At 65.5% G+C, this 14,429-nt stretch overlaps 1 protein-coding gene across 1 annotated transcript in view; it reads left to right on the forward strand.

The window, feature by feature from the left end:
* Positions 1 to 14,429, forward strand: part of EXD3 (exonuclease 3'-5' domain containing 3) — a 52,071-nt gene extending 37,642 nt beyond the window's left edge. The window contains 2 exon segments of the mRNA XM_035016550.1: positions 12,040 to 12,152; positions 14,114 to 14,429. Of these exon segments, the coding sequence (XP_034872441.1) occupies positions 12,040 to 12,152; positions 14,114 to 14,429 (429 nt within the window).

A 14,429-nucleotide genomic window follows, 5' to 3' on the forward strand; every position in this document is an offset into this window, starting at 1 on the left:
GTTCCGTGGGGCTCCGTGGGGCTCCGTGTGGTTCTGTGGGGCTCCATGTGGTTCCGTGGGGCTCTGTGGGGCTCTGTGGGGCTCCGTGGGGCTCTGTGTGGTTCCGTGGGGCTCCATGTGGTTCCGTGGGGCTCTGTGGGGCTCCGTGGGGCTATTGGCTTGTAAGCCTATCTAGGCATCAGAAGGTGCTGTCCACTGACCAGCAGAGAGCATCACATTCAGGACTGACCCAGGGAGGGCCTCTGTGCAGTGCTCGGCCTTCAGGGCCCTGTCCTGTGCTCTGGTGGGTCTCAGCACCCTGGCTGGAGGCTCAGAGCCTCTGTCGCCCCTGGCCTCGGCTGGAGCAGGCTGCCTCCCTGGAGACCTCCCACTGCCAGGCTGACTTTCCATTTTCCTTCCCTTCCTCGTGCTATTTTAGTGCCATTCCCAGAGGGAAAACCCACTCGACACACAGAGCATTCCCAGAGCGGGCCTGGCCACTCTCTGGGCTGGTGCGTCGGGGTACAAGGCTGTACGTGCAGAGGGAGAAGGCCCGGTCCAAGGTTGGGCCAGGGGTCTGGCCAGGGGTCCGTGGCCATGCCTCACACTGGTGCCCAGGCCCTGACCCGAAGCTGTGGCATGGGCCCTGGGCACCAGGGTCCACCTTCTGGGCATCTGCACGTGAAGAGCAACAGTCAGGTGGTGGAGGCCTGAAGCGGGTGGGGAGATGGCCCACCTGCCCACTCCAGGGATCAGGGGTGGTGGGCCTCACGTGGTGGGCAGGATCATGACCCCTGAAGCTGGCGACCTGGGCCTGGGATTGTCCATCAGGAACATCCGCCGAAAGGACATTCCCAGTGCCGTCCACCATGGGAAAATATTTTATCAAAGAAATTTGAGTTTAAAAAAAAAGCCTAAGCATGAACCCCTGACATGGCTAGGCGTAATGTCTATTTTTACTGTCCCTCTGGTCCCCCTCCGCTGTGGTGGGGAACAGGCTGTGGCCCCCATGTGGAAGTCGGGGAGTGTCCTGGGAGGGGAGGCAGTGACGTTGGCCTCCGGAAGTGGGCACCCGGGAGGGGAGGCGTCTGCGGGACGGTGACCCTGCCTTGGGGAGCTCTCAGGCAGCGCTGGCTGCAGGATCCCCAGGAGGGAGAGGGTGTGGGGCCAGAGAGAAGCCTGCAGTTAGGGGAGGCCGGGCCTTGGGCTGCAGGCTCACAGGCATCCAGGAGACAAGAGGGCTGGGCAGGGGCCCTGGGACAGAGGTGGACAGTAGCCCAGACTGATCTCTGGCAGGGGAGGGATGCAAGCAGAGGGCTCCCAGGGCCTGCGGATGTGAGGGGAGCTCCAGAGCAGCCACCCCCCAGCACCCAGGCCTGGAACCCAGGACCAGCCGCGGCACCTGTGCCTGGCCCGGTCCCTGGGCCTGCGGACCTTCCCTCTATCCTGATGACCAACTGCAGACCAGGGACCGACAGGAAGAGGGGCCATGGCTGCTGACCCCGGCCCTCCCCATCCTTTGTGCTCCCTGGCCCCCAGCCCCGTTCCCACACTCGGTGCCCCCAGGGTCACACAGGCACAAAGCCTGGGGAGGGGTGGCCACCACCCTGCGCAGGGAGAGACCCCGGCCCACTGGCTCTGAGGCTGCAGGAGGAGCGGCCGCGGGGGCTCTGGAGGAGGATGGGTTTCCACGCTGTTGTGAGACCTCAAGGACAGTGGGATCCACCAGCAGGTTTGGGCGGGGGCTGAGGCCAGCGTGCCCCCAGACTCGAGAGGCTAGCCAGGGTGATGGCCCAGTCAGCAAGCCTGGTGCAGTCCCTAGGGGTGACAGCAGGGTGGGCCACCTCCAGGCGCTTGTAGGACCACCCCTCTGCCCTCCCTCCCTTCCAGAGAAGTCGTTGGTCTCAGAGCCCCGGCTTCTGCTCCCACCAGATGGCCCTGGGGGACTGAGGACTTGGACCCCATTGGCCTGGGGGTCCCCCAGCTTCTGGTGGCCCTGATCTGACCCTGGCCACTTTAGGAAAGATCCTGGGCCAGCGTGACAGCCACACCTGCATCCTTGACACTGAAGCAGGGCTGCCCCCGGATGCCAGCCCGTCCAGCAGCCAGCTTCACGCGAGACCCTAACCCGCATGTGGCACCTGTCCATGTGTCCACACCAGGCCCTCTGCCCCCAGCCCACCCCTCCCTGGGCTGTGTCGTCCCTTGGAGTGGCCTGGGCTGAGAGGAGGTGTGAGGGCCAGCCCTACGCCTGTGGCCTTGAGACCTGCCGAGGCTTCTCTGGGCCGGCGCCTGGGGTGGTTGGTGTGTGAGTCCCCAGCCCGGCTTATGCCAGGCGCCCACCCGAGTACCCAGCTCCTTTCTCCTTCTCGTGTCTGTCCGTGCGGCGGGTGCCCCAGGACCCAGCAGCCAGTGATCCTGTGCTTCTAATGGGCCTTCCCGTCAGCGCTGTGGGGTCTCCTCTGGACGGGCCCCTCTGGCTCTACCCCCCCAATGTTGATGGGAGAGTGCACACACGCCCTGTCCACTTTCAGAAGGGGTTGATGTGCTTAAGGTTGAACTTCAGAGGGCACGGATGCACCCGAGGTAGGATGAACCCCCGCCCAGACGGTGCTTCCCGCTGCCCTGGCTAGTGTGAGGGGATGGGAGCAGGTGCCCCATCCACTGTTGGGATGCAGGTGTCCACAGATGCATGGACACACAGCATGCAGGTAGGTGTTGGTGGCCTGGACAGACACAACCACGGCCCCACGTCAGGCCACAGGGAGCTTGGGGGAAGGACAGCAGGGAGGTTCCCCAAGCAAGCACTCGCCCCCTCAGGCCTGGCCATCCGGGCCAGGTGTCATCTGAGCTGGTCAGCTGAGGTCGAAGGTGGAAGGGGGGGCGGGGCAGAGCTGGTCATGTGGGCGCCCTCAGCGTCGTCCTCTTGGGTGACTGTCCCAGACGCCTCCGACAGTAAGACAAGGCCTGAAGCCCAAAACGCAAAGTCTGGGGTCCAGCCGTGTCTCTGGGGACCGAAGTCCTTCCCCTGCTCTGCTCTGTGCCCCCACGGGAGCTCTCACCATGCCGCCTCCCAAAGCCCCGCGCCGTGGACTCTCCAGAACCCCCAGCCAGAATGTGAAGGCCGCTCCTGGCAATGCCTGAGAACCGGCCTCTGAAGAAACAGGGAGCCAGAGCCCCTGGTGACGCCCTTCCGTGGGGCGAGGGCACTGGATGCTGGCGGGCCTCGGGATCGGGCGGGGGGAGGGTCAGGGCTGCAGACGGACCCCCCCCAGCACAGTCGGAGGGGCCCTGAGGCTCAGGGAGAGAGAAGCACACCCAGGTCCCCCACGGCCAGGGTTGGGGTTAGTGGCAGGTTGAGACAAACACCCTGATGTCAGCACCCGGCAGCCCGCGGCTAAATCATGAAATTCAAATTTCAGCGTCCATAAATAGTTTTCTTGGCAGAGCTCTGCCTGTGTGTTCCTACACTGCCCACAGCTGCTTTCTCAGGGACCCACCGGCCCTTGCAAGGGACTGACCAGTGCCCAGGGGCCTGGCTGGCATCTGGCGGGGGGGGGCGCTCTTCTTCCTTTGGAGCAATTGCCAGCCCCGAGGCAAGCGGGGCCCCGGAGCCAGGGGGCAGTGAGCCCCGTGGTGGGTGGCCATGGGGCCTGGATGGGCACAGCAGGCCTGATTTCTGCAGACCCACTGTCCACTCAAGCCTGGATGTGGGAGGCAAGACAGGCCTGGCTGGCCTCGGGGGTGCAGGGCCAGAGGCAGCCAGCCCCTGGGGGCTGCACATAAAGGAGGCCGTGGGCAGCCATGGATTGGGTCTGGGGAGGGTCTGCCAGGCAGTGACTGTTCCATTCGTGTCCTGACAGGGCCAGTGAATGGATGGCCAGGGCTGCGGGGCACCTGGCCACTTCTCCCTCCCCTGTTGGGGCTGGGGAATGGGGTCTGTCCCCTTCCCCTACCCCTCCAAGGTACCCCGCTCGCCGCCCACACCCTGTCCTGAGGCAGGGTCACTGCGCATGGAGCACATTCAGGACAAGCGTAGACCCCAAAGCTCTCTGGGGGGAGATGGGGCATCCAGGGCGGAACGGCATGAGATAGGGCCAGCCAGAGAGGGATGGGCCTAAGAATAACCCTACAAAGGGAGATAGGCCTGCCCAGCCAAGCCCGCACTCCTCCCTGGAGGTGGGGGAGCGGGTGGGGGGAGGTCTGTCAGAGAAGCGGGGGGAGTCAGGCTCCGGGAAGGATTGCGTCTTCCTCCCCCCATCTTGGAAAACCCATTTCAAGCCACAGGTGGTGGTGGAAGGGGCCAGCTTCCCTGGCCTGACTCAGTGGCCCTGGGAGGAGGCAGGAAGGAGAAGGGCCAGGGGACCCCCTGCCCTGTGCTCAGCCCCCAGTCACGCTGGCTCCCCACCATGCTGGGCCCGTCTATACTGTCGCTCCTGCGACACCCCTCTCCCCTGGTCTGCCAAGCCCCAGGTTGGCTGTCACCTCCTCCAGGAAGGCCTCCAGGCCCCCAGCCCAATCTCTAGAACATCACCACCCTTTGGAGGAGGACTCTGGGGCTCCTCTCTCCCTTGGCTGGGAACACAGTGGGGCAGGGCTGCTGTGACTGAAAGGCCCGACAGACATTCAGGCAGGTTCAGACCCCAGGGTGCAGGGCGTGGGGTCCCGGACCACCGCCCGCTGCCTGAGAGCCTGGCTCCACTTGTCTGCGGAAACAGGACAACCAGGGCCGCTCCCCAACTTCCTTAGCCTGTCCCCCACTGCCCCCCGCGGCCCTAGGTGGGAGAGGTCCCCCAGCCCCCCTCGCCCTGGGTCCTGGCGCGGGAAGGCAGGCGCAACCGTTTGCTTTTGAATCTCGGCCGGGTGTCCTGAGTGGCCCTTTCAAAGGCCGGCGGGGGCGGGGGCCGTTCCCAGGCGCGCCCCGCCCTCCCCGCCCGCCCCTCCTCCCGCTTTCCCACGCGGCCCGGCCGCCGGCTGGTTCTCACGGCCCGCTGCCCCTCCCCCGTCTGGGAACGGCCGCGCTGCGCCCGCCGCGCTGGGGTGCCCGGGAGCCCCGGGATGGGCGGTGCGCTTAGCCGGGGTTCCCGGAGGGGGTGCCGCCTAGGGGCTGCTGAGGTTGCCAAAGCGGGGGCAGACAACAGCCCCCCCACCCGCAGGGCCTGAGGCTAGAGGACATCCTCGGGCCCAGATTCTGTTGGATTTAACCTAGGGCAGGTGGTTACGGCCCCCACACCTCATGGAGAGACCTAGGGGGCCCTGGCTGTGCCTGCCTTGTGCTGGGGACGGTGAGCACTGACCCCTCAGTGGGGTTTCCCTGATTCGGGAGCAGGGTCTGGGGCTTCTGTTCCTCCCAACAGCCTGGAAGGCTTGCTCACGGGACTACACAAATACAAATACAGACGCCCGCTAACTGTGAACTTCAGAAAACTTGACTACCTTCTCCCATAGAAATGTATCGCACACTTTCTCTAAAATTCACATTTAGGGCCCGAGTTCTCCCCGGCCCCTGACAGTGGGGGAGGGGGGCTGGGACTGTGACCCCCGGTGTCAGGCTTAAGGAAGCAGGGCAGGAGGTCTTGGCCACCTATCTGGGCCCCGCGGCTCACACCACTTGGCTTGCCTCCCTGGATGTCAGCCCCAGCCCACCCAAGGGAGCTGCAACGTGGCGTGTCATCTGCCCAGCCTGGACTGGATTGTCGACCCCACTGTCCCCACACAGTGGGGTCTGCATGTCCGGGTCCTAGGTGGGCCCTGGGCTGTGGTTGGTGCAGTAGGAGTAGGAGCGTTCAGGAGCTAAGGCACCAGGGTGGGCAGGGGACACCCAGCAGGAAGCTCAGCTGCCCGTCCTGCTTGTAGCCACTTCCCAGGGCTCAGGCCTGCAAGCCCCCGGGGGGCCTGGGGGAGGGGCCGTGACCCTCCCGTATGTCCCTGGCCAGGGTGACCTGGGGCGCTTCCCATTCACGCCCTGGTTGTCATGCATGCTGCGTCCTGGAAAGCTGTGTCTGCCCTTCTGCCCAGGGCTTTCTCCCATTCTACCCACTGCCCTTTCCCCCTTCCCTTGCCATCAGAGTGTCCAGCAGGCTCAGGGATGTCCAGGGAGGTCTTGGGATGTTCTCCACAGCCATGGCTGTTGGGGCCCTCACTGCTGACAGCAGCTCCAGAGCTGGGGGCTCCACTCCCAGAGAGCCTGGGGCAGGTCCTCAGGAAGTGGCTGTGGCCGTGGCCCTCCTGTCCTGGCAGCAGGCTGGGGGGGGGGGTCTGGCTCCAGCTGCCAGGTACACACCTCCCTCTGTGGCCAAGGTCCCAGACCTGGGGTGCCAGCCTGGTAAGGCTGCTCCCATCTGACCCTGTGCCCTCTGAACCAGTCTTGTCGGCTCCCCACTTGCTTGGGGAGGTAGTACCCTGAGCGTAGAGGCCCCCAGGAACGAGCTCCTACTCCCCTGCCAGGTAGACACGGGCGCCTGCCTGCAGGCTGCCCACACACACGGACACACTCCTGGGGCCAGGGGAACATGTGAGGTCCCCCCCACCCTGAGACGCCCCACCACATCAGTGCTGTGTCCACACGGTGGACTGCCCAGTCACACCTCTGACTATGGCTCACATGCAGACCCATGCTCGGCCCCTCGGAGCCCGGGTGCTTCTGAGAGACGCACCTGCGGAGCACCAGCTCACACTCACAGGCCCAGTGCTGGCCCTCTCGGAGACTCGTTCACACCGCATGGCCCCTGTGGGGGCCCCTGACAGCCTAGGGAGCCCATGCCCTGCTCTGCCTGTGGAGACGCTGTCCTGGCCCCATGAAGGGGATGGGCAGTGGCCAGGTGGGGAAGGGCTGGGCCCATGGGCACTGACCCTCCTGGACCCGGGGCCAGGGCAGGCATTGGAGCAAGGGCCCTGCAGGGCTGCCATCCCAGGTCATGGACATCAGAGGTGGAGGCCACTGGAGGGCCACGAGCCTGCTTCACAGCAGAAGAGCATTATTGTTGGGTTTTTGTTTTTTTAAGATTTTATTTATTTGAGAGAGAGCGAGAGAGCGCCCACTGGAGTCGGGGGGAGGGGGAGCGGCAGAGGCAGAGGGAGAAGCAGACTCCCCACTGAGCAGGGAGCCCGACCCGGGACTCCATCCCAGGATCCGGAGGTCCTGACCCGAGCCGAGCAAAGGCAGACACTTCACCGACTGAGCCCCCCGGGCGCCCCATGGGAAGGTTTTAAAACCCAACAATAAGGAGGGCCCAGGGTCCCGGGGTCCTGGGATCGAGCCCCGCATCGGCTCCCTGCTTCTCGCTCTCCTTCCACTCCTGCTCTCTCTCACTATCTCTGTCTCTTTCTCTCAAATAAATAAAATATTAAAAACAAAGCAAAACAAAACCTTCCCTCAAAGTCCAGTCCAGCGTCTGTAGCCACGCACCCCACCCCCCAGGGCCTGGGGCCTGGCCCTTCTGCCCCAGCATTTGTCCCTGGCGAGCAGGATGGGGATGACACCCCACAGACGTCCCAAGCATCTCAGCTGTGGGCCGGCCGCAACTGCAGCCCGCCCACCCCCCTGGCCCCTTGGCCTGTCTCCAGTGGAAAATCAGGCGACATCCCACGCCGGGGGCCAGCAGGGTCCTCGTGGGCAAAGCTGGCTGATGCTCTTGTCTTGGAGTGTCACGGCCCCAGCATAGCGGGCAGATGGCTCAGGGCCCCACGAGGTGTTGCCGGGACAGCGTGGGAGAGTGAGGTGTGGAGCGGACCCAGGCCTCACTGCTTCCCCCTGGGGCTTCGTCCCGCCCCGTCCAGCGAGGTGTCAGGCCAACACCCCAGGCCAGGGGTCTTTCATCCCAGCCCTTTGGCCCTGCACCCGGCACCATTTGTTGGGGTGGCTCTGGAGGGGTCATGGTGGATAAGCCAGCCAGGGAAGGCCTCAGGGCCTGCCCTTCTCAGAACAGCAAGTGTGGACCGTGAGGGGAGGCGGGGACCAAATGGGCAGAACACACCGCGGGAAGAGCGGCACTGGTGTCCTGGGGCTGAGACCCACCAGGGCCCCCACTCCCCTGACATGAGCGTCTGAGACGCTGGCTGCGCGTAGGTGTGCTCTGGGAAGGTGCCGGAAACGGAAGCCCTTCTCATTGCCATGCTGGCTTTTCCCACCAGGTGGTGGGTTGAGGGGAAGTTTATTTTCTTCTGCTTTTTTTTATGCTTTGCTCTTCTCCTAATTTGCTCTAAAGGAGCAAGAAACGGCCCATTACTCTAGAGCATGTCACAGCTCCTGAGCCGAAGCCCCCATCCACCCTGCCTGTGGGGTCAGAAAATCCCAGAACACGGCCTTCCAGGGTCTGGGTACCAGGCCGACTCGTCCTCCCGTCCCTTACCCAGGGTGGGGGCTCCAGGGGCTGCCAGGGCCCTGCTTGGAGCCCGAACAACACCTGCCATGAGGCAGGAGCAGGTTTCTACGAGCCCACCCCTCGCTCGGGAGAGTGGAAAGCCCTGACAGCAGGACCCTGGCGTGGCCCGGCCCAGTTCCCAGCTGGGAGGTGGGCCTGCAACTCTCAGCTGCGCCAGGTGCCCACTGGGCAGAGAAAATGGGGCCAGCCTGCAGTGGGCAGCTCGGGTCACAGGCCTGCCTGCTGGTTGAGCCCGGAGCCTCACCCACATCCTCCTTAAGAGTGGGTCCCTCCGCTGGGCTCCCAGCCTAGGCAGGTGCCTCCCTCCTGCCCAGCACCCTGAGGAACATGGGTTCTCTCTCATGCCCCATGCCGTGGTGAGCCCCAGGTGCAGTCCCTATACCACCCTCTTCTCTCCCTCTAGGCGACCAACAGAACTTAGCCAGGGCTGCCCTCAGCCCTGAGAGGGGCTGGTAGGCCCTGGGGCGGAGCCGCCTCCTGCCCTGCTCTTCACGTTCTGTGGCCCTGGCTGGGGCCTGGCCCTCTCCACTCTCCACACTGGTGTCCCGGCTGTCCACTGGTTGCACACGGCAGACCCCCACAGGCCCACAGCCCAGGGCCACGTATGTGCACCTGGGGCAGGTGGGTATTCGGGGGAGGTGGGGACCCGGAGCAGGTGGGCAACTAGGAGTGGTGGGTGCCCAGGGGGTGGGAACACAGACAGTTCCAGGGACACAGAGCTCAGGACAGATGCGGTGAGCTTGCCTCTTGCTCAGCTGTGGTTCTGCTGGCCACGACCACCCCTGTGGGTGGGTGTGGCTGTGATTCCTGGGCTCAGAGCTGAGCGCAGACCCGCTCTTGGGCACGGCTCCCCACACCTGGGAACTGGCCCCTCAAAGCCCCCCAGCTGCCCCCTGCCAAGTCTTAGCCTCAGAGGAATGGACAGCTATCCCAGGCACCTGCCGTACCCTTTCCTCACACACCCAAGAAGCCCAGAGAACCAAACCTGCTGGAGAAGTGACCAGAGCAGGCCTTTCCCACCCTCCTGAGGCCCTAGGGAGGAGCAGGGGGCTGCAGAGGGTGGACCGAAAGGTCAGGCCTGCCTAACCGTGGGTCCAAGGGCCCCACCAGTCCCCAGGACCAGCCCCTGCTGGTGGCCCAGCCCCCAGGAGACAATGTCCCACTCGTGGGCTCGTGCCCCTGCCTGAGGCGTCCCCAGGAAGACGGGGTGCCCTGAGCACGGCAGGCATTGGCTCCGAGCAGCTGCAGGAGCTGTGGGAAGCAGGCAGGCAGATGGACCCCTGCGACAGGGAGGCCAGAAGCCTTCCCAGCCCCTCCTGCCCCCAACTTACCTGGCCCCTCCCACCTCGCCGGGCTCTGGGCGTAGACGCCAACCCTGCCCTCAGGCTCCCAGACTGAATGAGGGGTTGCACAGAGACCGGGCGGACTCACAAGACCATACCACCCAGCCCCTGTCCAGGGCCTCCCCCGGGACCCCCACGGCTGTCCGCCCAGACCCACCGGCATCCCAAAGTCAGGGTTTGTCTGTCCCGCAAGGAGGAGTGGGCGTGGCTTAGGTACCACAGGCACACCCTGCTCCTGGGGGGTCAGTGTGAGGGCCCGGTGTGGGGCCCTAGCTAGCCGAGGGCTCTGTGACTGTGACCAAGTGACTCAGCCCCTCAAGAAGTCCCCTTTCTTCAGAGCGAAAGGCTCTACCGCTTTGGTGTCAGGAGGGGGCCTCTGCTGGCCCGGCACCAAGTCCGTGAGCAGGCATGCGCTGGGCCATGAACCCCAAAGGGCAGGGCCGCAGCCTTGCTCCAGGGGCGGCCGCTGCCCGCCCACAGCAGGCGGTCGGGCAAGGCTTGCCGGGCCCCCCGGTGGACAGGAGGTGGACAGAGAGGCCCTAGGTGCTGGTCCTTCCGACAGATGGGGAATGCAGGGCAGAGAGGGGGTGAGAGTGCAGAACCGGCTTTTCCAGATGGAAGTGGGGGTAGGGCAGGGCCTCCCAGGGCCCTATGAGGTGACAGTGGGCAGCAGCCGTGGGAAAACCAGCACCGGTGGTTCCCGAGGGTGGGGCCAGGTCCCTGTGGATGGCACCCGTCGTTTGTCTGTGTGCAGTGACTCAGCTTGAGCTGGCAGCCCCGCCCAGGTGTGAGCACCAGGCCCAGGTCCTGGGAGGCTGGCAGAGCGCTCGGAGAGGATCCCGCCCTCCTGCCAATGCCCCGTCCCTCTCACACCTACTGGCTCTGACCCCTTGGGGGACCTGCACAGGGAGAACGTGGGCCTCTGTGCTGGGCAGCCCACTGGTGCTCCGCTCCTTCCCCAGCTGGACCTGGAATGACCACAGGCCAGACGGGGACCCGGGGCTCTACCCCAGGAAGGTCGCTGGATCCCTGACCAGGAGGCCAGGCACCCCCCGCCCCCGCAGACTCCCTGGGTCACAGGCCGGCCCAGGGTCTGGTTGGCAGAGGTGGCCAGGGGGACAGGGGGCCCCCAGAGAAGCAGGAGGGAGGGTCCTGCCTGGGATCAGCCCGACCCCAGCCCCGCCGAGGCCTCCCAGCCGAGGCCACCCCACCCGTCCTGCACTCCCAGGCCCTGGCTCCCAATGCTGGATGTGGAGCCATGAGGCCACAGGTAAAGCAAGCTCACAGTGTCGAAAGGCCCGTGGGAAAAGGGCATGTGGGGGCAGGGGGGGGCACCGCCTCTGACGTGGGCACACCCTGAGGCTCCAGGGGCCCGTGGCTGCCGCCTACCCACCCACCCCCGGGAGCCATGTCATCCAGGGCACTAGCCAGGCTCCTCCAGGCGGGGGCCGAGAGGGATCCCGTGAGTACAGATCACGGCCCCTCCTCCCTGAGGCCTGGGAACCCCCCAGGCCCTGCTCTCGGCTCTGCTTCCTCCTGCAGGCTGCTCTGAGGTCTGGAAGGGCTGTGACTGGTGTGCATGTCTCCATGGGTACCTGTCCCTACCTGCCTGCCAGCCAGGTCTCTAGGGGCCTGGCCCCTCCCGCTCTCCCTCGGGGCCCTCCCCACCTCACCCCGGGAATCCTGGGGTCCCTCACCCTGTCAGGCAGGGCCCATCAGAAAGCAACCCTGGGGCAACTGTGTGGGGAGAGCAGGACAGGCCCCAGGATCCCCCGCCTCCACCAGGGTCGCCGCACGTTCAGCAGGGCTGAGCTCAACCCCTCACCCATGGCGTGTCCTAGACAAGGACCCCAACGAGAAGCACAAGTGGCTTCCCCCCTGATCCCAGGACGCGGTGCCCACTGGGCATGGGCACAGGCAGTGTCGAGAAACATGGACACTTGAATGGCCTGGCTCACCCCAAGACCAGCTGCGGGCTCAGCTGTGGGGCTGCTTACCCTGACCCTTAATGCTGGGCCCTGTGTCCCCCACCATGCTGGGCCAGCCCGGGGCCGCCCAGGCCTGGCTTTGCCCTCAAGACTCTGGGGGTTGGGGAAAACAGCCCAGGTGATAGCAGAGTGCCACAGGGTCTCAGGAGCCAGAAAAGGTTACCCAGGGCCCACTGGGATCCAGAGCAGTCAAGGAGGGCTCCCAGGAGGTGGTGTGCCCTGTCTCGCAGAGACAGGAAGGGATGTGTTGTTTGTGTCTGTGAAATCCCCTAGCCAGACCCAGAGCTACCAGGAGCGTGAGGCTGTGGATGGGAGGAGGGAAGGAGCCTCGCCTGGCCTCGGCAGCCCCTCTGTCCCTGGGCCTGTAACTGTGACCAGTACCTGAAGGTCCCCAAGGACATGACGTGGCAGCTGCTGCGGCTCAGCAGCCACCAGGAAGGCCCCAGCAGCACGGGGGGGTGTGCCCCACGGGGTGGGTGTGGGCTCTGTGGGGTCTGCAGACAGGGGCCCAACGACTGGGTACTCCCAGGATGGAAGTACACGTGTGGCCAGGGGCTGGTGGAAAGACAGAGCGCATGGCGTGCAAAGGTCACAGGCCCGGGGGAACGGGAAGCTCCGACACTCCGCACCCCTCTGGGTGGTGCTCCCCACCCCTGTCCCGGAGGCCCTGCGCGGGGAGAGCACGCACATGCACACCTGTTCATGCGCGCACACGGGCACACGTGGGCATCTGCCTGCACACCTCTGCACCACCGGCACTCGCTAAGCGATCGGAAGGTAGCCGAGCCGGGACAGACAGGAAGGAGGGCAAACCCCAGAGGTCCACCCCCCAGCCTCAGTTTCCGAGTTTGTAAAACTAGCAAGAAAAGGGTGCAGAGCACACAGAGACTTCAAAGCTGCTGGCCAGGGCCGCGAGTGTGGGTCAGTCCCAGCACGGCGCCTCCATCCTCTAGAGAGAAGGGCCCCGTGGAGGGGGCACCAGCGGGAGCCTGACTGGTGCTCCCTTGGCCCCCAGCCCCTCCTCGGGGGAGGCCAAGCATGGGTTGTGTAGAAGGGTGTCTTGGGACACTCTCTGGGTGGGTCAGCCTGAGGCCTGGGTGCCTCTCCAGGATGCTGACATCCCTACTTGCTCTTCCCGCCTCCCTCAGAGGTTTGGGGCCAGAGCGGGGGCCACCCACTCTTCAGGTGAGCCATCATGATGGCCTGTGTCCAGCCCCAGCCGCTCTCAGCTCTCCGCAGTGTGGCCTTGACACGTTCAAGGCCCAGGAGGGGAGGAGCAGCGCGTGCGTGGGGCTGTCCGCGGGAGCGCAGGGCTCCCGTCCCCTCTGAGCCACCAGCAGCCCACCCAGAGGCCCCCACTGTCCTGGGGTCGTGGGCAGCACTCCTGCAGGCCCCCTGGTCCTTCGGGGCCTCCAGGTAGAGGCTGAGGCCAGACGGGCCGGCAAGCTAGGGAGGCCAGCTGGAGGACGTGGCCTTGCTGGGTTCCAAGGAGGCAGTGGGGCTCGGGTGAGGGGCGCATCCAGTCAGGCCCCCACTGCCGTTGAGCTGGAGCCATCTGGCAGAAGTGTTTGCTGAGCCAAGTGGGAAGGTCAGCAGAACAGGGAGGACCCTTGTCCCACCTGCTCCGCAGTCATTGCTGCCTTCTCAGCCGCCCGCGGCCTGGCCGTCTCCGTGGCATCTCCCCACGCTCGTAGTGGGGGTAGGGACCCTCTCGCAGGGTCACAGTGTTCGCTTCCCGGGTCTCTGCTGGCACCCGGAGCTCCCATAGGTCCCCGGGGCCCCTGCCCGCCCACCGGGGTGCAGGCTGTTGTGAAACGCGCCCCCCTGGCAGTGGCTTATCTGCTCATCGCCACAGATGGGATGCCCCCGCCCCCACCCGCCAGTTCTCAGGCCCCCAAGTGCCCTAATTGGCTAATCTCACGCCCAGAGCTTGTTTCCCAAGGACCTTTGAGCCCCAAGAACATTCCAAGGTGTGAGTTCCCATGGGAGGGGACCGGGCTAGCACCAAAGCTCCTCAGCCCCCTGCCCTTTGCCCTTTCTGCTAAGGGTGGGGGAGAGGCTGGGCGCCCGGAGGTGCACTGTGGGCACAGGGGCTGCCAGGCCCCATCCTTAGGACAGTCCCTGATGACCCTGATTGATTAACAGGTGATGAGGCCACCCCGAGCGAGGACCTACAGGAGGCAGGTGAGCCCTGGGACCACCCCGGAGGACACGTGGGGCTCCGGACACAGGGCCCCAGCCCAAGCCAGGGTTCGTGTCCTGGCCCAGTAGAGAGGATGGTCCCTGTGCCCTGGGTGAGGGGCAGGACCAGTGGGGAGGGCCAGGGACCCATGGGTAAGATGAGGCAGACGTTTGGGGGGATGGGGCCACATAGGGAGGAGCCTCCGGAAGGAGTGGGGTGGGGACCAGACACCCAAAGGCTGAGCGCTCAGAGCGATGCTTCCACCTCTCCCGGCTCTGCCCCGGAGGAGGCCCCCGGGGGCTCCAGCTATGACCTGCCCTGCCGCTGACTGGAGGCGGCCGACCTGCAGGCCGGCACGCCCACCACCCTGGGCAACGGGCACCGGCTGCAGCCAGCAGGAGTCCCGGAGGGCGTGCTTCGGCGGCCGGGCCTGCAGCCCTTCTTCTGCACCGGCTGTGGCAGGGTCTTCTGGGAGGGCACCCACCTGGGCCGCAGCACCACGCATTTCAGCGAGGTCCCGCGTGGTGCCTCCAGCCCCTGGGCACAGAGCTGA

The sequence above is a fragment of the Mirounga leonina genome, unplaced genomic scaffold (genome assembly GCF_011800145.1).
Source record: "Mirounga leonina isolate KUSES-001 unplaced genomic scaffold, KU_Mleo_1.0 Mir_170, whole genome shotgun sequence".
In the NCBI taxonomy this organism is placed as follows: Eukaryota; Metazoa; Chordata; class Mammalia; order Carnivora; family Phocidae; genus Mirounga; species Mirounga leonina.